General features: G+C 26.3%; 2 protein-coding genes across 2 annotated transcripts in view; one reads left to right on the top strand and one right to left on the bottom strand.

The window, feature by feature from the left end:
• The first annotated feature begins 2,227 nt into the window (after positions 1–2,227).
• The window catches only part of exex (motor neuron and pancreas homeobox extra-extra), a 29,181-nt gene continuing 4,412 nt past the window's right edge, over positions 2,228–26,996 (top strand). Inside the window, exons 1-2 of the mRNA XM_015519219.2 lie at positions 2,228–2,974; positions 26,536–26,696. Coding sequence (XP_015374705.2) covers positions 2,353–2,974; positions 26,536–26,696 — 783 coding nt within the window. The 5' untranslated portion in view covers positions 2,228–2,352. The remainder of the gene's footprint in view (positions 2,975–26,535; positions 26,697–26,996) is intronic.
• The window catches only part of LOC149061135 (uncharacterized), a 29,290-nt gene continuing 18,758 nt past the window's right edge, over positions 16,465–26,996 (bottom strand). Inside the window, exons 2-4 of the mRNA XM_089216752.1 lie at positions 17,374–17,576; positions 17,131–17,290; positions 16,465–17,045 (exon numbers count right to left, since the gene is read on the bottom strand). Of these exons, the coding sequence (XP_089072878.1) occupies positions 16,960–17,045; positions 17,131–17,290; positions 17,374–17,541 (414 nt within the window). The 5' untranslated portion in view covers positions 17,542–17,576 and the 3' untranslated portion in view covers positions 16,465–16,959. The remainder of the gene's footprint in view (positions 17,046–17,130; positions 17,291–17,373; positions 17,577–26,996) is intronic.

Below are 26,996 nucleotides of genomic sequence, written 5' to 3'. Positions count from 1 at the left end.
AATAATGATAGATAACTTCACTAAACCTAAATTATTTTTAGAATAAATAAACATTTAGGGAGGTAATTTTTTATAAAATAATAGTTAATTGTATATTTTCATATATTACAAAAATTATAACATACTAACATCATAGTTTTTTTAGATGATCTTCTTTGAATTTAATATTGGTTCGTCATTACTTATAATTTAAAATTAAGCTTACGACACAAATGTTCAGTATAGGAACGAATAAGAATATCAGTGTTAACGCCTCGTTTAAATTGATTATTTTTTTTTTTGAAGATTTGTTTTGTCTTACAAAGTGTTGTGAATTGTAATCTCAATAAAGGGTAGGTATGCGTACCTAGTTATTCTTAGTCACAATAATGACTTATGCACAACAATGATTTACCGGCACCATAATATTTTAATGTACGCCTATAATACAATATTACAATATACTATACATTTTCGTTTAAATGAACATAGCTTTTTTTCTCATGATCTATTATTTTTAAAGTATTTTTGTAAGTAACATTTTAGGTTATTTAAACATATTAACAATTAAACTACAATTTTAAACTACACCAGCAGTCAAAATACTCGTCAAAACGTGTACCTATATCTGTATATATTAACGCTAATCATAACGCAACAATTCAATTACACGCTGTTGAGAAAATTATTGTCGATTTCAAAAACAGCCGTTTATATTAGTCTCGAACTGAACAACTTATTCAGCTCAAACAGTTGTAATATTTCATTCGAACGATCACAATGGAGAATTCGTATACATTATCATGCGCAAACGACGCAAAACTTAACTATAAGTCGTCGCGGAAAACGATAAATAGCTTAATACTCGCACGCCAGCCTTCCCATTCGTACGTGACTGGAATTACGAAAACTATGTTTGTTTTCGGCAGACCGTGCGGACTCTGATTAGATCAGATCCGCCGCTTATTACCCGTAGTCCCTGCAGGGTATATTAGAGCTTGATGTTCGCCAACAAGACACAAGTACACTTATTTACTCAGCATATAGTTTGGTAAAGTAAAAAAATAGAACGTAAGCCTCGAAGTGGGTAGGTATCCAACAACGGAACAACATTGGTCTTTTAAAATATATATATACGCCAGCTGACTATAATATTATGGTGTAATAAAAATTAAATTAAATTACAACAGAACAAAATAGATTGTATATTAAAATATTAATGCCTATAGACATTTGGCAGTATACCTATCTATAATAAGAACCTATTTTCTACAAGTATAGATACTAATATAATACTATAATACCTACCAATAAATTTTATTTTTTATTTTTTATGAATTTAGCAGAATACCATACAACAACTGAGGATAAAAAGATAAAAAAAAATCGTCACAGCTTTTATTTGGTCCGTATAGCTACGTTTGCGTGGATCAATAAGATTATATTTATATTATTACATAGATATATACGCAATAATAATATTTGTAATCATTATATAAAACAGTAATATGAAGGATAATAAATGCATTCAAATTCAAATACGGAAAAAAGTAGCAACACAACTGGAAATCAAAAAAAAAAATGTGTGAATTAAAAAGATAAATGTACATTTTAATATTATAATAGAGAAACGATTGTAATTTATTATGTGATAGCTTGGTTTAATGTATTGCATGTCAATTAATCAATAACAATATTATGCAAATATAAAAAAGTATATTGTATAAGTGTAGGTAAAATAGGTACCAACATATTATGGTGTATTATAGTTATATAAATTATGATAATTTCTTAAAGCTTGTATAAAAAAAATACTAAGCGCGAGAGCAGCGTGTTGTTCATAATTTGGTTACTCATATTTTTGGCTACTCGAATAATGTTTGTTAGATTTATAAGCGTGACAAAAAAAAAAAAAAAAACATAAATAATGCGATATAAAATCACATCGTTCTCGTGAACAGAAATGAATAAGCCAAATAATACGATCAGTGCGTTTGGTAAAGATACTAACAAGTTGTTAAAAGCCCGTAACCCCGCATATATGTATACCAACTACTAAAGAATAAGAGATAGAGGCGTGGCCCTCTATACAAAACGGCAACCAATAAGGTCGTTCCGTTCACTTCCCTTTTCTCACCCCATGTACTGGTAGTTGTTTCGCCAACCCTCGCCCCCTTGTTAAGTAGCCGAATGGTTTTTACAATCGTTCTCTGTATGATCAACTCCATTTCGTAACAGTCGACCACATGTGCGCTGTAGAAACACATCGATTGATGCTGCAGTATTATTTCGCATAAATAAACCAATCAAATTAATTGATCATATTAATTACCCATTTATAAAATAGCTGCTGAAAACGCGAATCATTTAATTATGTCGCGGTCTGATATCGAAGAAGACTCGTGTTCCAGAGTACGGTACTCGGCGAGCCCATTAGATTTAAAACAAAAACCAATAAGTGATTCTCCGTCAAAATCGAAGAAAACTTCGTTTTGTATTGAAGCGTTGCTAGGCCACCGTGAAGTTTCCCGCAAGACATCATTGACCGCGTCATCAGACTGTTCGTCTACCCCTTGTTCAAGCCGCAGTGCTTCAATATCTCCTGGGCCGGAACAACAATACGGATACGAAGGTAAACACAGCGACGAAAACGATGCGATTTCGACCACGGCAATGCGATCATTGACTTACAGTTCCAACTACTTGAAGTCTGACTTCCCAATCACTTCATCAGCTTCCGAACTTTTAACCCGCGACCATAGACGGAATGGCGGGTTTGGGTTTATTCACGGATCTTCAGCATTTCAACCATTACCTCGTATAGACACGAACACCAATAATAATTCTTCAAGCTCAACAATCGCAACAGTTTCAGCCACAACTGCAAATCCCAATCGCTCAAATGTATCTGCTGGCCAATTACAACAGATGCAACTTGAGTGGTTTGCTAGAGCAGGAATGTTTTACGCTGGACCTAGATTGCATGATTTAGCAGGTAAAATATATTTTTCGTTATAATAAACAATATAATTTTTATGATATTTAATAAGTTTAGAGACTAAAAAACTATTTATCTGATTAACATATATTATTATTTTCATAAAGTATAAAGATTGATTGAGTTTAATAAATATAATTATAATATTAAGATCACTATAGGTGTATTATATTATATAAAAATTAGAGAATTCATTATTTTAAATGTTTTAAAAAAAAATGTCTTTATAATAGCGTTACACAAACCGGAAAAAATTCTAAATACTTCTAACCTCTATTATTTAATATTGATTTCTTTGTAATCGTTATTGAGTCTACGTTCTGTAAGGATTTCATATAAAAATGTGATTATTACAATAATTTACTTTGTAATATACTACGCTTAATTAGTTAAGTTATATTTAACATTATAACATTAGTAGGTATATTTATACTTTTTCCAACTACCTGAAAGTTTAGTTTATCATCAACTAATAGAATAAAACCAAAATCATCATTATTTTATTAAATTAATTTTTTTAGTTGAAATAAAAAATAATAAGTATAATATAATATTTCTAAATCAATGTTGATAGTCTTACTATTACTTACAATTTTATCATTAATATTTTTAAAAATGTTTGAGTGTTAAGACCTCCCCTATAAACAAAATAATAAGTTTTACTTCTAATTTTGAAGTACTTAACTAGCTCATAAAATTATAGAACTTATAAAAAAAAAAGTATTATTGAAAAATATAATCTAAACTAACTTATTATTTTATTTCACACACTCACTTTATAATGTTTTACTTGTAGTATTTAACTTTTTTAAATATCAATACAATACTTTTATGTTCTAACTATACCTAATAATAGATTGTCATCGAATTAAATCTGTTTATAATACTAAATGTTCTCCAAATAGTGAAAGGTATTTACTTATCGGTTTTAAAATCTAAACTGTATTCACATTTCATGTCATGTAAGTTGTAGATATCTACTTGATAAATTGAACAAAACTTTATATCTTAATGTGATGATCCAAATTAAATGAGATGAATTAAATTATAATTTTTCATAGAAATAGGAAAATTGTTTATTTATTGATTTACAATATCGAATAGTTTAAAACAAGTATTTCAATCATACGTTTATTTTTATGAATAATATATAGATGATAATATATGTTATAGCAATTTTTGGTTTACATGCAAACAAAATAAATAATTGGTAGATATGAAAGACTGAACTTTTATTGGAATTATAAAAATATATGCTAATCTTACCTATATAAAGCTGAATATACAAACACTAAAATACATCAAAGTTGGATAGTTATTGGTAGGTACTATGAAATTATCGCTATTTGCTGGTAATAATATTTAAGTTGTTCATAAAGTTAATAGTTTTTGTTTTAAATCAGAAATCGTAAGTTCACATAATTATTCTCAAGTATGATCCTACTATTAGGTCAATGCATCGTTATCTGTATTGATGGGTTTTCTTGTTTGCATGATATTGAATTAAATCGGATAATTCTAAATACATATTTTATCAAATTTCAATAAAGTATTATATTTACTATATTCAGCTATTGATGGATGATGATTATAATCGAATTTTCTATAATTAATAAACCGAAAATTAAATACAATAGCAGATTAATAAAAAATATAATCTTTGATGTCTGAATTGATCTATAACATAATGAATTCTTTATTCAAAAGAATAACTACCTATATAATTTTAATTGAGTTCTTAAAATTCAGATACAAGAATGTCAACTCACGATGAGTCAAAACAGGTGATCAAATGACCATATAAATCTATCATGATCTTAAAAACGAACATTATATTTAACAAATACATAATATTATAATATGATGTTATACGTGTTTGTAATCAAATAGATCAAAAATGTATCATAGGTATTAGGTATAAGTAACCGCCAAACGTATATAGGCATCAACTTAGAATCCACATCAATTCGGGAGTGTGTGAACTCTGAATATACAAGTATGCTTCAGCTATTTCATTCCTGAGGAATGATTCTTTCAAATCCCTTGTTCAAACATCTTATTCGTGCTCCGCTTTTATTTATTTATGTATTATTTCAGTCAACGCCAAGCAAACGTGTAAACAAACGCATACCTCAGTTTTTTTTTTCATGAAGTTCTTTTCAGTGTAAACTATACGGCGAAATACGAACCTGATAGTGATATCTTGCAAAATGGCGCTTGTATTGATTCCGACGTCATATTCTTGTATAGGTACCTATTGTAGTTGAAGAACGGTCAACGGGTCAATCTAACCTAACCGGTCTGCAGACTACGAATCCGCCTTTACTCGATTTCAGATTTGAACTTAATAGAGTTATTATAGGTGTTATATACATCACGAGTATAGTTATGTAATGAGTGTATTAGTTTTTTTTTTAGAATTTTCTCAATCAATTGCAAGTATACATGACGTGTGCAATAGGTATAGACCAGAGATCGGACAGTTATTGGTATAAAAAGGAATTTATTTAACATTTTTGCTTTCAGCCGTAAGTATATTCTGAGTTTTGAACTAATTTCTGTCCTCAACACGCAACGACCACTTTGATTTGACTGTATAGATAGGTCATGTGTAGGTATAGTTGAATTTGTTTGTAGGCACTGTGGTTCGGTGCAGTATAAATGCACCTTTCTAGATTGATCGAAAGTTTGATTGGTTTGTAATTAGCAAAGCTCATATTCAGTAGCCTATAGGTGTTGATTCGGCATAATATCTGCAATCGACAAACTTTTTTCAACAAACGCATTGTCGCACGTGTGCCGTCGGCGCTATTTAATACCAAAATTATTGTTGTTTTTTTTGTCAGTTTATTGTATACGATTTAGAGTTAACGAAAGAGCATACGTAATTGCATAAATAAAACATTATTAAGTTATGGAATGATAAAAATACAAAGAATAGGTTTTAATGTGCTGTGCGTTTATTTATTGATTTTGTATCAATGTATCATGATTTGCTTCAATAAAACTATCGTTGTTAATATGCTTCAAAGCATAAAACAGTGAGCTTTTGTATGAACACTGTATCTAAAAATATACATACAAAACAGGCATAACATTTTGTTTAGATAGTAAAAAAAAAAATTAAATGTAAAATATATAATAATTGTCTATTTATTTTCGATAAATTACTAAAAATATTATTGAGTTAACCCGCTATATTTTATTTGGTTACAAGATTTTTACAATCCATAAAATTAGAATTTATTAAGTTAAATATTTCAAATATATTATTAAATAAAAAAAATTTCAAATACTTACTACTTGCTCATAGTATGAGTTAGATTAGGTTAGGTATTATGGGTATTGGTTATCACAGAATACGGGGTTTTCAATAATATTTTGGCGAACATTTTACTAATTGTATTTTTTAATGTCTTACAACAGATTGTAAGTATTAGGAAATTAAAATTTTGGTGAGTTTTTATATCTCTTAATAACTTAACATTTTGCTAATTCAATCACTGCCTTTTTAAATATTAAAAGTCCAATGTTTGTAGATTGTAGGCAAGCCTACTTAAAATTACTTTATACTTGGCACAGCCATAGTAACTGATTATGGCGCTGATTTAGATGGTCACATTTGATGAAGATGATAGAGCTAAGTATTATTCAGGTCTCCAATTTAATAAAGCATTAATACAAATCTTAAAAATGTCGTTAATATCTTGAAAATTCAGTAATTCATTAAGGTACACCAAAATCACAAATTAAATTCCAAATCTTACACTCTATCAAATATTGTTACTTAAGTAACAATATTTAAATACGCGCTGAATGTCTAAAATATTTATATAATAAAAAAACAATTTATAAAATGCGTGTAAGAAGTTTCAATCTACTGAAATATACTGAAATCTACTTAAAAATATGAAAAACAAATAATAACAAATTGAAAAATAACCAAAAATATTTAAGAAATCAAAAATGCCAATTTAAAATTTGTGTTAAGAAATCTGTATTTTACGATTATAACTAAAAAAAATCCATTTTTCTACAAATATACAGCCCTATAGATGTTATCAACTAGTATAGTATATGGTACTTATTACTATTAATTTATTGTACTAGTTATTAGATATTTTTATACCTACTTATGTATATATTCAAAACTACATTTTCCAATATGATTCCGAACATCTTCTTAACTTTTAGATTCTTAACGGAGCAATGATATCGTTAGTTTAAATCGTTAAAGGCGTATAGTCCAAAATAGTAAATTTTACAGGAGAAGAAATATTATATGATTAATTCAGATCAGCTAAATGAGATTTTCTTTAATTTTCTTAGTTTGAATTATTTAATCACGCCATCACGATGTTGACTTCATGTGCAAATTTTGATTACTAATATGCCAAATACAACTCAAAATACTTTAATTGTTCTATATAAAGCGATCATAAAAAAAAAATTTACAAAATAAAACAAAATTTAAAATACCTATTAAAATCACTTATCTCAGTTTTGCACGATAAATACCGTCCACGGACTAAGATTTTAGTATATGATATCATTGTTATTTTTATATTTTATTAACACAATTTCCACTATTCCGTGGAAATATATAAGTATAGAGATATTATTAGTATAGTATATAGTATAGTAGATATAGTATTGTAAATTTGACAATTCTAAAGCTCAACTTTATGAAATTTTCATACACAAAACCAGCATAAAAAGGTTGTATAACAGCAATACATACACTCCAATACCTTCCTCATTACATTTATTGTATAAAATAAAATAAATTTATACATATGTTAACTTACATTATTTGTTTTATTTATTTTCTTTACTTAATAATGTTCTGTATTCTAATATGAAGTGTCAAAAAGTTAACCATTGAATCCTTAATACTCTCTTTTAGAAAATATTTCTAAAAAGTGAATAATTACTTTGTCTGGAAAATAAAGATACTATTGTCCGACAAAGTAAATTAACCTTAACATTATTTAATATTTTATTTAAACATCATAAACAAGTTAAACTTACATATTTGAATGTTTCTCAAAAAAATGTTTAATTATCGATTTCTATTACACTATAAATTACTAATGATATCAATAAGAACCCAGATTATTATTATTTCTACATTCCAATCATTTGTTAGTTTGTTACTATCACTCTATATTTCAAATTACGAATTGCCTTTATTTAATTATTTACGTAAACCTTCCAAATTGTTCATAATACCGAGTTTGAAAATGGAATCTAGTTAGTTATCAAAACTAATAATCTGATACTAACAATCCAAAAGCAAATTTGGTGTTTGTTTTAAAGTAATATTATTGGTTTTGTCGTCTGGTTCCGCCGCCATGACTGCGAGACCGGCAGGGTTGCTATGGTAATAATTATATTTTCCTCCCTTTGACCATTTGTCCCTTCGCATTCCGGAATATAACACCGAGAGGTGTACCTATCAAGCCATTCATTGAAATAACGTCTGAAATTATCATAAATAATGGTAATTAAATTAGTACATAAGCTTATATTCTTTAATCATTTTTATTATGGAAATTTAAAAATACAATATTTTTATAAAGCTATAAATATATTACACCAATATATATATATATAATAGATACAATTAATTTATAATTGCATATTGCAATTACATTTTAATTTTGAAACAAACAAAATTTATGACAAATTATACAGAGTTATTTATCAATATGTATTAATAAGTAATAGCTGATTGACATACATACAATGACTTATGACTAACCTACGGAGGTATATTTTTTGAAAAATATAAGAACATTTCTAATTGTATTAAGTTGAGATTATAAAAAGTACTTTGAATATATTTTATGTACATTATGTTGTGTTATCATATTAAATAAAAACTGATCTAAATGAAAGATAAATCATATTTTGAAGGCATAAATCTGTTAAATTGTTGTTATTTTGTGAAAACGTATAGTCGTATAGATGTTAAAATATCATATTTTATTATTTAACGTCAAGTTATAAATATGCATCGCCTATCTATAATCCAGAATTATTTGTACTCGATAAATGCTTTTAATGGATAATAATTCATGGCTAAACATGATATATAACAATAAATACAATTTTAACAAGTTCCAATCGAAGCTTACGAATAAAACATAGCTATCGATTAAATTTAAGTGATGGTATAAATTTAAGCAAAATAATTTAAGTAATAATCTTGAATATTAGAAATTAGTTATATCACTGCAATTATGTAGGTACGTATAAGTGTACCTATAACTCTCGAGTTAAGAAAAAATACTTTTTGTTTGTTCAAATAGTTACACTTAAGTAACACTTTTTGTTGTTGCAATGATATTAATCTGCGTATATTTAAATAGAACATGTATTAAACATGTAAATATTAAAAATATTATCTTGAATTCAATTAATTAGGTATCTATTCAGTTTTTCTACAATTGTTATGAAAACATGTCATATTCACTCAAGTTCATCATTAAATTAATATGAGACTTATCGAGATAATTACACCATATAATAATTTAGATGAACAATAATAAAAAAAAAAATATTGGATTACATTTTGAGAAAACGTTTAAAAGAACACGCAAAGTATTTCAAGACAATCAATTTCATTACCTATTGAGTAATTTCTAACCAAAGCACGTTATATTACTTCCGTCTGATAGGAAAAGGTTTCAATATAAACTCTTCAGATAAATTAGTTTAATCAATAAGTACTTTGTGCCTTTGTCAATGATGAAAAAAAAATCCTCAGGGTATTTCGTTCATTAATTGAATTTAATGTGAATTTCAGTATCCGTTACCTAACCTACATATAATAAAATGTTCTCTTCTAAAATGATGTCTGTTTAATTCTCTGTATAAAACTAAATAATATGTTATTATTTATGAAGTAGGTACACTTATTAAATTTAACAGTATATTAACTGAATTATTATTTCTACGGAAAAATAAATGTTAGAACCCTTCATCATATTATATTGTTAAATCAAATTTATCAGCAATGGACTTTATTAAAACTGCAATTTAATTATTTCCGCTTATTCAAGTTATAATTTCAGCAATTCTTTTATTGTTAAGATAACAATTAAAATAATTAATTTATGAGGGGTACCTACCTGAGATATATTTCACTTTTGGAAATATTTTTCACTTATAGAAATTATGTTAAAATTACGGGTGTATCAATAATACAATTCACAGATTAATCTACTTATGAGTTTAGACTTACCCAATAATTATAAGCTCTATGTATATTATATTCTTACATCACACAAGTAAGAGCGATTTCGACAATGGTCTAAACCACAAGTGTTAGGTTTAAATCGTAACTTATTGCAATTTCAAATTTGTATTGTTATTTACCAAGTTAATTGTCAGTCATATACGCCTGTTGTTATTTAATAACAATAATATAGTACACCTACAAAAGTGAAGATTTCATCATTTAAAAATCAAAGGACATAGTGCTAATAGAATTTAACTCAGTTAAATACTGAAGGTAACTGAATAGAGTGTATTGGCAACGGTTAGATTTATTATGCAGATGGTGAAAAGCATTAGACTGTATAACCATTCGACCAACGTCAGTTTTCAATTCTTGATGAGGGTACGAATACCTACGACAGCGCTGCTTTGTCTTTAATTAGAAATGATAATGAATGTGTATACTTCAAATAAAAAGTTTCATTATGCAGTTCTGACTTGTCGTCATTATTTATACAACAGTTGAGGTAATCTTAACCGGGAGTAGTATTATAATTTTAATCGTGTTAATTAAAATAAAATAAAACGTTTGCAGTACAAAACGCAACACAGATTGCACATGAGGTACATCTATTATAATATATTATAAGTAATAAATTATGGCCTTATAAAATTTAGTATGTGCCTATCGATGATAAACAAAAATTACAAAATAAGTTTATTCCTTAACAAATAATTAATCTTTAAAATCATTATTATTTTTTTTTTTTTTATTAACTACTTCATAATAATTAATAATAAGTAGTAGTTATAATCATCGAGCTGAAAACTTGTCGGGCATAATCTTTGAATTGAACGATAATTTTAAAAAACGTCATATATTTAAAAAAAAAAAACTATTATATGTGTTATATATTACGCATATTTATATTCCCCTTTGCAGAATATGATATAAAACTGTTTATTTAGTTAAAATAATACATCTCATTCAAAAAGTTCCATTGTTGTAGATACTTACATAAACAGGAATTTATATTTAATATTTTTATGATGAGTAAAACTTCTTATCGTCAATTTAGTGCATTGTTATACAATTTTCGTTACTATTCGCGGTGGCTTGTTTGTACCAACTTATAGTATATAATTTTAATACTTATATTCTATGATGAATACAACATTTAATGTAAGTGCCTCCATTAAAATTATGAAGATAACACTTTCTTCAAACATATATTTAATATAATTACTGTCCCCTAAAAATAAAATATTATGAACTTTTACATACTTCAATATTAATCATCACAATTTTACAAAATATGTAATTATGTATACCTATTTAGTATTAAAATATTTTAAATATTGTAAGATCATCAAAATGTACCTATAGATTTTAAGTAACACCATTACACCAGTATTAATAGTATCATATATATATAATCATAGATTCATAGCTAAAAATTACAACTTATATCTAGCTAATTAACTACACAAATGGTTTACCTTCTCCAAAGTAAAAAATATACACAATTTTTTTTTCAAAGACAATTATTAAGTAAAGAAAATCACAAAATACAATATCAAATTTAAAAAAAATATTTAACATGCGCATACCTACAGCATATATAAAATGGATTATTATTATATTTTTTTATTTTTAAGAGATAATTTCCTGATTACGAACTGCAACTTGAAATTTAACTACTCACTTCCAATTATTATTCCATTGAAATACTTAAATTGTTCTTTTAAATGCTGATGGAAAACAGATAAGTATATACCACCTAAGTAGATTTTCATCACGATAATTTGAAGTGCTTCGAAATTTTCACGACATGCTTCTTTGTTTTGGACAATTTCACGTGTCAAAAATCTTAACTATAATTTCTTTAAGCTTTCTAAAAGGTTTGTTTATCAAGAGTTTCAAATCATTATTAAAATATACGAAACACTAAATGTCTACTATATATTAAAAAAAATCGTTATAAAGACACAGACATTTTATAGTTTATACAAAAAGTTAATCTTTTTTTTCTGATTACGGCTAGCATAACTGAGTAGTTTGTGTAGTTTCGAAACATGTATTCTGAACAATATAGGGGAAAATGTACGAGATTTCATATGCCAGACTATTTGGAATTGCAGATTTTTTTTCCACGGCAGTTGCAACAGGGACGATAAAACGACTGAGCTGAAGAGAAAACATCTCGAGGGATTTTCATGTAAAATTTATAGCCATTATGCTAAGTACACCAAAAACCCTAACAGTGACAGATAAACAGTTAACAAAGCTTAACTACAAAACATATACAATCAAAGACGATCAGTTTTTCAGCAGTTTAAAATGTTCTTAAATTCCCTTTACCGTTTATTTTATTATAAAATACAGTTAATGGAGTTAATTGATTACATTATAATACCTAAACTCTTTTCTAACAATAATACACTCAAACATAAAATAACAATAAAAACTATTTAAAAGAAATTAATAAATACATTTTTATAGGTGTAATGTTCTCACCTAAAATTTATATCCGTCTAACCTTTTCTGTGGGTTTGCTTAAAATGATTTATACCATTTACAAATTCATATTCTTAATTCTTAACATTCATAAAGATTAATTTTTTATAAATAGATATTTTTCACTTTTCACTGTACTCAACGAAATAAAAATCTATGGAAATAATGGTGACAGATGGTACGAACGCATGCGGCTCATAGACATGATAATAATATATATATATACCAATTTATTAGCAGGAGAGGTTATAGTGATACGCAATTATTTTATAAAATCACTGCTTATATTTATTTACGGTCCAAATAATTGGATAATCTGATGTATGAAAATATTATTAAATTGTTATAATATAAAATAAGAACCAATAAAATACTGAAATCACGTTCGATAAAAATGTACATTAACGGATAAGATGTTTTCTAAATTGAATTTACTTAAGTAATAAAATAAAATAAACTCAAGAAAGTAATGCGACGTTTTAATCTTATAAAAACCAAAAACCTTCAAACGCGGCGTGTAATTCCAAATGTTTGATGGACACCATACCTAACTATAAATTTTGTTATAACCAACTTTCAACACGTTATAAAAAATATCTGAATGGAGTTAATCGTGTTTTTTTTTAACTCAGTTCAAGACAAATGGACGAAGTTAAGTAGTAATTTCACCACATAAGTGTTTTGTGATTTTTTTTAAACGATTGATCTCAAAATGTAAAGAGTAAGGACTTTGTACCTATAAGGTGCTATACTTAAAATTTTGTTTTTCGCATTGAAACGCTTAGAAAATATTAAAATCTGTACAAAAAAAATACTACCAATAACATGTTACACTATTATGACGTGATATAGTTTTATTTGTATGTTAACATCACTATTAGAAACTTTATAACATAAGTGTTTTTTATATAAATATTCAATCTATGAACTTGAGTAATATATAGGATGTTTTACATAAAACTTGAAATATATAATATATAGTATAGTATAACATAAAAAGTATTCACATATAAAAAAAACCATATTACTTTAAGCTTTAACCAATAACTTTCTCACTATCAGATTGTAATAACATATAAAAGAGATAAAAATATTTGTTTATGCATTTATTGCAATAGTTGGAACATATGAGATATATTTATATTTTTTATTTTAAATTCGTTTTATGACAATAATAAAGAATAATAACACAAAGTTTGCGTATTAAATACATTTTTTAAAGTTTTTCGGCTTACCTAATGTGATTTGATAAATGAAAGAGCATTTTAATATTAATAATTAATATACTAAAATAAAATTGTGTAATGTACCTATTAATATATATTTTTTGCATTTATTATTTCTGATCATAAAAATAAGATCGCCGAAAAAGTTGACTTTGAGTAAGGAACATTATTTATCTTTCCAGGACTAGCTATTTCAACATGTTTGTTGATATAATGATAATAATTTCTAATATATTGTTTGATGTGGATTGTATTGGAAATTTTTGAATTTCTTTCCCTTCAATTCGTGTTGTGATGGTCCACAGCAAAAGCTAAGTGATTAAATTAAGTAGGCAATCCCGCCGTCCGGATTCGCTCCTCCCCTCCTCGTCTTCTAAATGGCTTTTGGCTCGACAGAATGCTATGCAGCGACCAGTTTTATTTGTTCTCTCCCGGGCGTCGTCCCTTTTTATATTGCTTTGAAACCCTGGTAGAAAAAAACGTTCAACAGATGCGGACAATTTGCTCTTTGTAAACATTCGGCAAACGTCCTAAATTACATCCCCAAAAGCGTCTATCAATTATGCCATCATTCTTCTCTATTTAATCTGTATAGGCAAGAATCAAAATTACCACAATTAAATTATAAATTAGGAATTGAAATGTGCAGATCAACACTCATTATAGTGCGATTGTTATGAAAAATAAAAATAAAACAAATCGTTTAGGCTGCAATTTAGTTTATTGTCTGCAGGTCGTTTAAAAATAATGTGCGAAAAAAACATTACACCGAGTCAATAATAATCACATCTTATACTAAACAGGTACTTAAGTCTTTAATATCCAAAAATAGAAGAGATAAACACGGTGTATCCAATCCATTTTATTTTTACGAATAAATAAAGATATTAGGCGTCTTTGACAATCATAAGCAGGATATAAATGCAAAAGTAGTAGAAGGTAGTGAGTAAAATAAAATACATGATAAAAACTTAATTATTACTTATTATAAATAAATAATACAATTATAATTGTAATTATAACGTATATAATACTATCATAATATTATACAAGTATAATAGTTTTATATTTGCATATGTATAAGTATTACATCTATATTATTTAAAACCTGCAGAATTTATTATAATAGGTATTATTGTCACTTATATGCGAGTACCTACACATTTATTAAAAATTATTTTAATCATTTTTATAATTTCTAGCTACATATCTCCATACTATTTTACTGAGAGTTAAGAAATGATGATTGAATGTATTTTTATCTGAGCTTAATGTATTTAAATGTCGTCAAATAATAATTTTAAATTCATTAAATTTATGAATTATTTACTTAGTATGTAATATACAATATACATACCAGTAATAATAGGGTTGTCATCGTTATAACCCTTTAAGTAACATTTTTTAAATTATTAAATTGATCGATACTTGACGTGTTATAGTAGGCATTATTAGATTGAATAAATGATACACACCGAAAAATCATATAGATCAAATTCCTGGTTGAATTGACAATAATCTTGTTAATATAGAGCCGACAATATAGGTAGGTATTACTATCATATTGATAATATTAATGTTAATCATACATATCTTGTAATTTATTACAACAATGTTTATTATCAATTTTAAAGTCAGTATTGTACTATTAACGATTGTAATGTTGTTAAATTCATAATATAAGTTATATCATTAACATATATTATAATTGTTAATAGTACAATATTAACTTTAAAATTGATAATAAACATTGTTGAAATTACAAGAGTTGTATAACGACCATTAATATTATCAATATGAAACTAATATATTGTCGGCTCTATATTAACAAGATTATTGTCAATTCAACCAGGAATTTTATCTATATGATTGAGATTTATTGTAATAAGAGTTGCAGTAAAATACAATAATTTTAAATTGTATTTTAATACAACTTACAATCATATCAAATACTCCAGACAAAGTACCTATTCAAATAAATATAATTATACAATATTATCATTTTAAATACTTTATATATACTGGTATATATATATATGATGTATATATGTATTATAACTATATATATAGTTTTATATATAATATATTTGAAAAGTAATATATATACATAAATACATATGGCTAGAGTAAATATACTACACTAAGAATTTTTTTTTTAATAAGGTAATAGGTAGTTTTATAAAATACAATTGAAACCATAAATACAAATGAAAAAAATTATTACTATTCCAAAACATTTTTCGAAAACATAAATTTTAAAAGCTTACAAATTTATATAAATTAATAAATTGAAAAATATGCATTGCTTACTTAAAGATGATTTTTTCCTAAATTATGACAGGACAGGGTATATCACATTTTAAATACAATACAGATTCGTTATAACTAATATATAATTGTATACCGTTAGAATATATAACCAATATATTTTAAAAATATTCTAAATATTTGGCTGAAGTAAATACGAAAATCTATATGGTATGATTTTTTTTTTTTTTATGAGGTAATTGGTAGTTTTAAGAATAAAATTAAACCCATAGAATCAAAAGGGAAAAAAATGATTATTCCAAAATATTCATTAAAAAGAAACATTTTTAAATTATACTTATTAGTATAAATTAAGTACTTAAAAAGGAATCATGGCTTACTTAAATCTGATAGTATTTGTCCTAAAGTATGACAAGGAGTATCAAATTTTGTGTTTATATAATAAAATAATTTTTATATGAATAGCCATACGTAACATGATTCTGTTGGATACTCCAAATTAAATAAATGGAATAGTTTGAAACAAACATCAATTGTATTTAAAACAGAAAACCCTTTATATTTTATAGAATCAAAAAAAAAATTACTATTTCCTTAGGATTCACTGGTATACCAACAATTGATATAAATGGTCGAATTGGATTTTTCTAATTTTTCCGTACAGTTATATATTCTTCTAATTCGCACACAGAATTTTTAAAAATTATAAAACTATTTTGAGAACCTTTTATAGTGTATCTAACTAATCATTTTTTTTTCAGCATGATCTTTTGAAAATCGTTTGGTGCAAATATAGCATGTAACAAATAAAATAAAATCGTATGCATTCCATCTATAAAAACAAAAACAAAATATAAATATATATGAATAGAAAGTAAATTAAAAATGTATTTAATAAACCTAGAAAAAATACACACTTATGTTTGAATCATAATCCTTTTTGGTTTCGAGTAATTTACGGCTTGTCGTATCTTTGGTTTTTTCATCCAGTATTTTTAAGATGTTTGATGATTTTTCTTCAAGTATATTCATTAAATTTGGGCTATCTGGATACAATGTATTGAAATCAATGTCAACCTAAAAAATTCATACTGGTTTTATATCAAGTAACTGAAAAATTAAAATACAACAATAATGCAATTCTGCTAAATAAAATGTACCAGTCTGTAACCAAGAGGTTTTGTATAGCCGTTCCATTTATCGAGTATGTCAATAGTATTCAAAGCTTTTTGGATTTCATTTAGTCTAAACTTTGTAGTTGCTTTCAAGTTTCTTTCCAGCTCTTTCCTGCAGGAACGTGTGGTAGTATTGTGATGAACAGTTTCCATCCGTTCCTCGTTATTGAACAGTAAAAGTAAGATATCTTTAGATAATAAATTGATAGTAAACTATAAATAGATAATGATTTAAAAATTATGTACAGATAGGCTCAGATAAAAATATTATGTACCTAGTTGAATCGAATTACAGACAATAAGACAACCATAAAATCAATATTTTTACGAATAAATCAATTAGTCAACGTACCAATTATTAAATTAGGTACGTACCTCAATATTCTTTTAATGATCTTCGAGTGTTTTACGTTTTAATTTAGCCAAGTTTTTTTAATCAAAATGACAGTCTTCATTCATTTTGGAAATAAAAAAATCACTGACCAAAAATTGAACTGTACTGATTGGACAGAGGAAAACAACTAATTCTTATTTGTTTTGTCACGGTATAAATTTACTTGATTTCAAAATTAATTGATCATTAAATATTACATATTAATACGTATTATTATTTCACTCGGTAGTTATTAGTTCTAATCGATTTATGCATGCATAATATAACCACTCATTCCATAAACAAAGCTAGTCAATGTAAACATTACGAAAAAAGAAAATAATATAATATACCTATAATGTTTTGATCGAATGATATTGATTTTGAAAAAGAAATTGAATCCATTAATTTATTTAATATAGTTTTGTTCGGATAAATAGATTTGGGATTTTGGAGTCACAGAATAATAAAAATTAAAATTAATTTTCGAGGAAAATACTTGGAAAAGAGGCATGTAGTGTGTACAAACCAAATAGGTTTCAAAGTTAAAATCAAGCTGGTAAAAGTATATTTATTTTCTTCTTCTGATTGATCTATATAAGCAAAAAAATTTGAGTTATACTGCAGCCATTTTAAAGAAAAAACCAAAAAATTTAAAAATATATAAGTTAGGGATGTGTACCCATTAAGACATTTACCATTATATACTTTAACGGTACACAATATATGGCATGTGGTGGTTAAATACATAAAACTTTTGTGCAAATAAAATTAAATATGGCGTGCGCTTATTATTGACTTTTAAACTTTCCTATTCAAGACGTACCCATCATACAAAAAGCGGTATTTATTTATTTTATTTTATAGGTTATAAATTAATTTTGTATCTTGGATTTGTGATACGTACAAAATGCTGTATATTTTATTGATTAATTTTCACTGAAATATAACCCTAATTTTAAATGGCATTAAATAATTTATTTAAAAACCATTTAATTTAAAGTAAAATTGATATTAACTAAAATCAAAATCGAAATATTTTGACATAGACATATTAATTGCGCTGCAGTATGTTTGTATATGCACTACAAATATGAAATAGTCTATATAATTATTTAAATTATAGACAAAAACAAACTTCAGCACAATTGAATATTATATTAAGCAATAAAAGTTTGAATTAATTGAATATTTTGGTTTTTTAATATAGGTGGGCATTTAAAATGATTTAGTAATAATAGGTAATTTTTTTATTTATTTTATTTTATTTATTTATTATTACCTAAGGTAAATAACTAAACCATTAACGGCATTAATACCTTCAGACAAAAGGCACTAAAAACAATAAAATCAATCACTTGATTTTATTATTTATTCGTATGGCAATCACTTGATAATTTTAACGGACAACAGAATCACTCTTTTAGTCTCAGTTTGTCGGTAGATCCTTACTGTTAATTATAGTTTATAGTGTATATCTGAACTGGCTGTCCTATATTAAGTAGGTATGTTGAATATTACAATAATAATTTATATTATGCGATTGGTTCCTGCGAAAATTCAGTGGCGCCCACTTAGGGTGCCAAGTATTGCAATATTGTACTGGTTTTAAGGTCAAAGGTCCACTATGATGTAAGCGCTATAAATAACTATAACTATGATAACTAATACAACTGTATAAGTTAAATAAATTTATAAATAATAAACTTAGAGGCCCTATGATTATGACTGCATTCGTTCATGGAAAACTTGTGGGCGCCATTGCGACAATCAATGATAGAACCAATGTAAATACATAATTAAAAAAATTAAAATTATTTCATAATTACATAATATTGTAGTATACATTCTCTTCTTATTTCTCCTTATTATTATTATTATTATTATTATTATTACATTGTAGGTATTGCTTATTTGTTTTTCATAAAATTCAATTTTCGTTATCTTTAAAACTTTTGCTACGAAAATTGTATTATTTAAATATGCGATTAAAAGTTTAGAACAATATCCTGCCGGATGCTAAATAATAATATGTACAATATGCATATATATATATATATCAATTACAAAGGGTAAAGCCTCACCTAAAAGTGTGCGATATATAATATGTATTATGCTACTCTTAAAAGTGCATATATATATAGGTTACCGCATATATTATACTGATCGCTTGATGTGCTCCGCGAATGTTCGTTTGATTTAAATTGAATTATCAAAACGTAGGTACCTGGGCTATTATAATAGTTAACTATATTACATATAAATGAATATCGTGAGCACTCGACTTTAAAATGGAACTGAAAGTCAAATGTACGCGCGCCAAGGTCTTACACGAGGATGGCGTTTTATATTATGATGTGTGTGTGTGTATGTGCACATATATACCATGTCACCACAAAATTATAATATACTTTAACACTGACTCATATAATATAGATGCCTGTATACATATAAATAGGAGGTATATGCGTATAATAATGTATATATATGTGTGTATATAAACACGCGTGTTGCGTTCCCTCGTTGCAATTAGGAGGAGCGTCCAATTAATCGCGAGAGGGTCACGAGAGTAGCTTAAAACGGACAAGAACCGTCACCGGTTTAAAAGTGGCGAGGTTGAGGGGGGGAGCGGTTAATAGATAACGACAACATTGACTAAACGTTTAACCATTGTTCGCGACAGTTGCCATTGTTATGATAATTTAATTCTCGGATAAACACAAATCATATATTATATAAAGGGTGCGATTAGAAAAGGCCAACCGCCCCATAATAAGCAGAATCACCCACACACACACACACACACACGGCGTGAACGTACGAATATTATTATATTATAATATTATATCCACCGGGGCCACAATGGGACGTCATTTGGCGTGATCTTATGTTTACTCGCGGCATGTGGTTCACGGCTATCGTGTCGGCCCGCCGTCGCCACCACCGTCGCCGCCGCCGGCTGACCCCATCGCGCACTTCTCATTATCGATTGTTCAGGCGCGGTGTACACGCCAACGACAAAACTCTTTTCGAACGATAATAACAATAAATAATAATTCAATGATAATAATACCATCGTATTCGGCGTATAATGTAATTGTGTACACACCGCCGCACTGCACCAGTGCACCATACATATTGTATTATTATAGTAGTGACAAATTTGTCGACTTAACAAAATTAAGATCGTATTTTAAACGAACGGACGTACAATACAATAGTATTATTATATTATTACATACATTACTGTTACTAATTTTTTATGTATACCTACCGTGTTACGTATTGCGGGGAAGAGAGCAGGTTAGAAGGTTAGATCGATCTCTTCAGATGGTTTCAAAGTCCATCATCAAAATTATATATTTCTGTATTTTGTGTTTAAACTTATAAGACCATAAAACTTTTATTATATTTAAATACCTTCTGACTACTGTACATATTAACGTGACACATATAAGTGACTATCAATTTAGAAAAGTGTCATCAATTAGCTACAGCGATCAACTATTATCCAGATTTTTATCTACCGTTAACAAGCGATGTCATACTTTTCAACTAAACATCATATTATTACACTAAACACATTTTTATAACGTCTTTATAAATTATTTGATCGGATTAACTAATTTCAGAATATTTATTAATAATACTGATTAAAAATTACTTGCACTGACGTACAAATTGATCTACAATGGAAAAATAAATCAAAGATTTTATAGGTTCAAACAAAAATAGTTTAACCACCTTGTGCCTTGGTTTTTATACCTAAATGGTCTCCGAAATGACCAAATATCTCTAACACTACCTATATAATATGATCTGCTCTCGTATCAATCGGTGTTGTATTTACCTTTAGCAGTGTTTGAAATTCGATGATAAAATAAAATAATAACGCTGATATAAGTTTGTTTATATAAATTATGATTCTTTTATCATAAATAACGCATTATTTTCAAAAAGTATTAATGTTTTTGGACTTTTTTTTACATGGTTTCAAGTTGTTACAAAACAACATGTACTTTGAAAAATTATGTTTTTTACTTTTTTGAAAAACGACGTCCAGTTTTCATTTTAGGTACCTTCGAAAGAAAAACATTTTTCTACTACTCCGCTCATCAAAACTTTAAATATACATAACTCATAAGCTACTCGCAGTAAATTCGATATTTATACATCAAAATACTTGAGAAAATTCTCTGCTTTAAAGTGTGAAATTAAAAATTGCATTATGATATTCAAACTCAAAAAATTGGAGAACTTAAAAAATTATAAGAATACAATATGCATATAATATTATGCAAGTGTATTTTAAAAATGTTGTTTTACCGAATTAAAACCCTTTAAAATTTTTTTTTCAAAAACAATTTTGATTTGATATAGATAAATTATCTTAACATGTGACATATGTTTTTAAACGTAGTGATTTTAATTTAAAATACCATACACAAAGTATATAAGTTAATTAGGTATATTTATTTTATGTCATTATATTTTCCTTACAGGCTATTTTTTTGTAAGTGTTTGAAGTTGAAGTAAGGTTAAGTTCTTATTTCAGCATTCGACTTTAGTTTAGATATTTAATCACTACGACTATAGATCTCTTTTTATAAAATATTGAAGTATACAATATTGATTTTTAAGTCTTATAGCTGTTTTAAGAATTATATTTGAAATTCTCTATAGACTATATAGTTATATAATAATATTATTTTCATATACACATATAAATAACTAAATTTTGAAAATAGTTAATTTAAATTATTAACATAATATAGGTATAAATGAAAAACAGAAAGATTAAACAACTCATCTATAATTTATACACAACAAGTTATAAAAGTATTATGATTGTTCAAAATAATTACGCAGTCGTTTCACTATGCCCAACTCCAACACCATATATGTAACACAATAATATTACAGTACTACGGTAGGTACATACAAAGTTAGTAAAATAAGTTATAATGACATTTTTGAGGTTGCACATTAAACTCGTTATGTTAGATATAAACAAAATGCTTGAACATAGAAAAATAAGAAAATTAACGATTGTGAGTTGAATACATCCAGAACAATATATAACATGTATATATTATTAATATGAACCTGTAGTAGAAATCTTTTACTTTTGAAAAAAATATTTTATAAAATGTTAATACTATAACTAGATATAGAACGTTAGTTAAAATGTCTTAGTGATCAGTGATCACTAATTAAATTTTGCACTTGCGTTTGCTAAGGTACTACATTTGTATAATTGTATTCAAAACTAATAAATAGTACCTATGTGTTTATCCAAAACGAATACCTCCTCGTGTAATCTTATTTATATCAATATTTTATAATTATGTATTACTATACTTTACTACGTATAAATAATTCAAGCAAAATAGTAAACAAATCGTTTTAAAAAAAGGCATATATCCCTGCAATCCAATCTGCCGCATAGTTACTAACTAAAGCTTAAAAAGTGAAACCCAAACACTAACAAAAAAAAAAAAAGAGAGTAGATAGTGGTAACCATTATGTTTTACAGTAGGTGTCGACTGTCGAGTGTACCTCATCATTGAGTAAGTCACTGTAATGTAAGTGTTAAATTCAATTTCAAAAAACAATCCAAAAAGTGGTTCTGAGCCGAAGATCTGTCAACTTATACGAGTATAACACTAAGAATATTTTGTGATATATTTATATTGCATCTATAAAAATTTATTTTACTAAAAGTATTACGGTTCAAAGATTTTAATTATTTTGTTGTAATAATATTAATAATTATAAGGTGGGAGACTTGGAATTTTTACATGATATATTATATTTAAAAAAATTAATCTTTCTATTTTTTATTTTTTATTCTACATTGAAAATTTGTGGATTATAAATGTGGTTTAGGGGAGAGACCCTGAACTTTGTTTATGAATTATTAAAAAAAAAAAATACCAATTATAAAAAATACAATTAATTTAAAAATAAAGTCAAAACATATAATTTGTATTGAATTCATTATGTGTAATGTTTTTTATTTTACAATTTACATCAATACATAATTATAGGTACTTAAAAGTACCTAGTCAATAATAAGAAAAATATGTAACATAATTCATTGTACTCGTAGTTATTATTGAAGCAATTGATTGACATTAGAGTTTGTTTTGTGTCCTGACGAATGAACCGATTTATATTTCTGATGACGCTTTATATTTAATATTAATTTTTTTATTATTATTGTTAATTTGCGTTTCTATGACAATAAACAAAGCGTTCAGCTAAATCAGCCAGAAAAAAGTTATGGCTATCCCAAAAACATATTTTTTATAAAAATAGACTAATAAAAATTGAAAATATCAAATGTTTAGCACAACAATTTTTTTAAATATTTTTTGAACTTTATTATTTATAAAAAATGCTAATAATCACTTGAAAGAAACGTCAAGTATCATCTACGGTCATTCATTTTTGAATTGCATAAATATAAAAATAGTCGTTTCATGACAAATCGTTATTTTTTCGTTTAAGTAATAATAAGTACCTATATTCGTTGAAATTTAAACTTCAAATAACTCAGAACCTAAAATAAAAAATAAAAAGTCCTAACTCTACTAATTTTTGCAGTTTAATATATGAACTATTATAAAATACATTACTTATTAGTTATTATATTTATTTAGAGCGAGAAAAAGATTAGTTTCACAGAAGTTTTGAAAAAGTTATGACTTACCTAATTTAAAAGAAGATGTTGGTGTCTAATCGATTTATTAGTAATATATACTTGAACTTTCTATAAGTATAATATGATATTTTTATTTCGGAATATATAATATAATAAATTCAAAGCTGGTATTTTAATGCGCTATGAAAATATTTTCCTTGTTTTGATTTAAATCGGTGTTTGGGTTAAATAATATTTATTTAGTTTCGGACAAAATCACAATTGACTCACCAAATAAATATTCTAATACGAGGCATTAAAATATCAAATGAGTAAATGATTTCAATATTCATCGCGTAGGTATACATATTAAATGCATATGATTATGTATTACTATTTACTATCAGAATCCGTATTGGTTTTTTAACTTTAATTATAATAAAAAGTTATCAATATTATTTGTTTATTTGCGACCGTTTTAATTGTATAATACTAAAATATTTTATGATTGTTATTACCTTACATATTTGAATATTAATTTATACTCTGTACATACAACCTATATAATTAGGCAGGTAACCAATAGTTTAGAATTAAAACTTTGGCTTAATAGGTAAATATTAAATAACATATAGGTAATTTTAGAAAGAATTAAATTTATTTATATCAATTCAATTTGCAGCACAATTATTGTATGATAATTGATAATGCTTCAATATTTAAAGTTTACACTATAGAATTGACATTTTAGTGCAAAGTCATTAATTATATTCATACATATACTTATCACAACTATAAAATTATAATAATTGGTTGAAAATTTGATATGAATCAATAAATATCTCAAACACCTTATATAGGTGTTATAAATATTTGATTATTCGAAGTTTGATTTATATAGGTACATTTTTCAAATCACGACAATATTAAATTTGTCAACAGTTAACATACATAAACTTAGTTTCAATATTACCGATTACTACTTTAATCATATGTAATGTTGTTAATGTTAACAAGACCCTCATACATTGGTATGCAAATTTGGTTTATGATCACTTTAAGTTGGAAAACGACAAACACTTTAATAAACCAGATCTTCCCTCAGTTTTATGTTTCGTACGCGATGATTCATCATTGCTTTCAAATCAAAAATGATAATACAACATTATCCTGCGTCAATGACGAACGAAGCGTAATAAATTCCCAACACTCACTAGCTGTTTGTATATGTGATAGGTTTTTTTTTTTTTTTTAAATAAACAATAATGAAATGTATAGAGGCAACAAGAATACATTTAATGAATATCGCATTCTGGTTTGTGAAAGTTTCACAATCGATTTCCGGATTTTCATCTCAAATATTATCTACTATAATATAGGTTTCCTAACCCAACATATGATTATAATGAAATACTATGAAATTTAAACATTATAATTTTATCTTTTAGTCTATATGTATATGTACATAAAATACCCTAATATTATGTTGCAACATGTTATTATCAATCTTTATATTTAATTTAAAAAAAATTATTAATAAAAAATATTATTATAACTTATAATATCCAGCGGGTTTTACGATCGATACGGGCTTATAGTATTCTTTATAGTTAATCCTTACACAAAAATTATAACGAGATATGAGAGGTAGTTTGCAGATAGCATATTACTAGAAGTATTAAGTCATATTAATACATTTTTTTTCGACCGGTTGAAATATGTATGTATAATTATATGTATCTATAGTTTTTAGTTTGAAATTTGAAATTTTTGCCAAAATATGCAAAATAAGCATAAAAATTTTTAAAATATGCACTCTCCTACAAAATCTAACAAATATGCAAAAATATGCACATTCGAATTTTAGATCTGATATCATGGCAACAAGAAATGAATTTATTTCGCACTCTGCTATATTTAACAATAATTAAAAAAATATGCAAATGCTAGAAGTTCCTAAGCCTAATTATAAGCACTATATAGTCTGACTGAAATGACTTTTGGTAAATGGATTTCAACAAATCAGTGGACACAAAACATTAGTTATTCTGATTACAATGTATTAAAAAATGTACACACCTACTTTAATTATTTTAACAATTATAAGAAAACGATTACATTTTTACAGGTCCACACCCACACGCTTTACTGGGGAAGACAAGACGGCCAAGAACTGCATTCACTAGTCAGCAGCTTCTAGAGTTGGAAAAACAATTCAGACAAAATAAATATTTATCCAGGCCAAAAAGATTCGAGGTGGCGACTAATTTAATGCTCACCGAAACTCAGGTAAGAATATTTAAATAATTATTACTAATATAGGTTTGTAATTTAAAATAACTGTATCATAGAAAAAATTGTAAATCTTCTTTGTTCGCCATTCATCAGTCATTTTTAAGCTTTTAAAATATCAATAAAGCAGCTTTTAAATAATCTAAGAGAATATATACTTTTACAAATGTGTACATTAAAATTTTAAAGATTGTTTTAGAATAATTTTTTTGTTGACAAACACAATTTAAAGGTAAACGTGTACTTTACAAGCGTTTCGATACACTGTTGTGTGTTTACAGTTGAATTCACACACTT

Source organism: Diuraphis noxia, unplaced genomic scaffold (assembly GCF_037042655.1).
Source record: "Diuraphis noxia isolate RWA-SAM2 unplaced genomic scaffold, SU_Dnox_SAM2 contig0001, whole genome shotgun sequence".
Lineage (NCBI taxonomy): Eukaryota > Metazoa > Arthropoda > Insecta > Hemiptera > Aphididae > Diuraphis > Diuraphis noxia.
The sequence above is the reverse complement of the archived record's forward strand: the minus strand, read 5'-3'. Positions and strand labels throughout refer to the sequence as shown.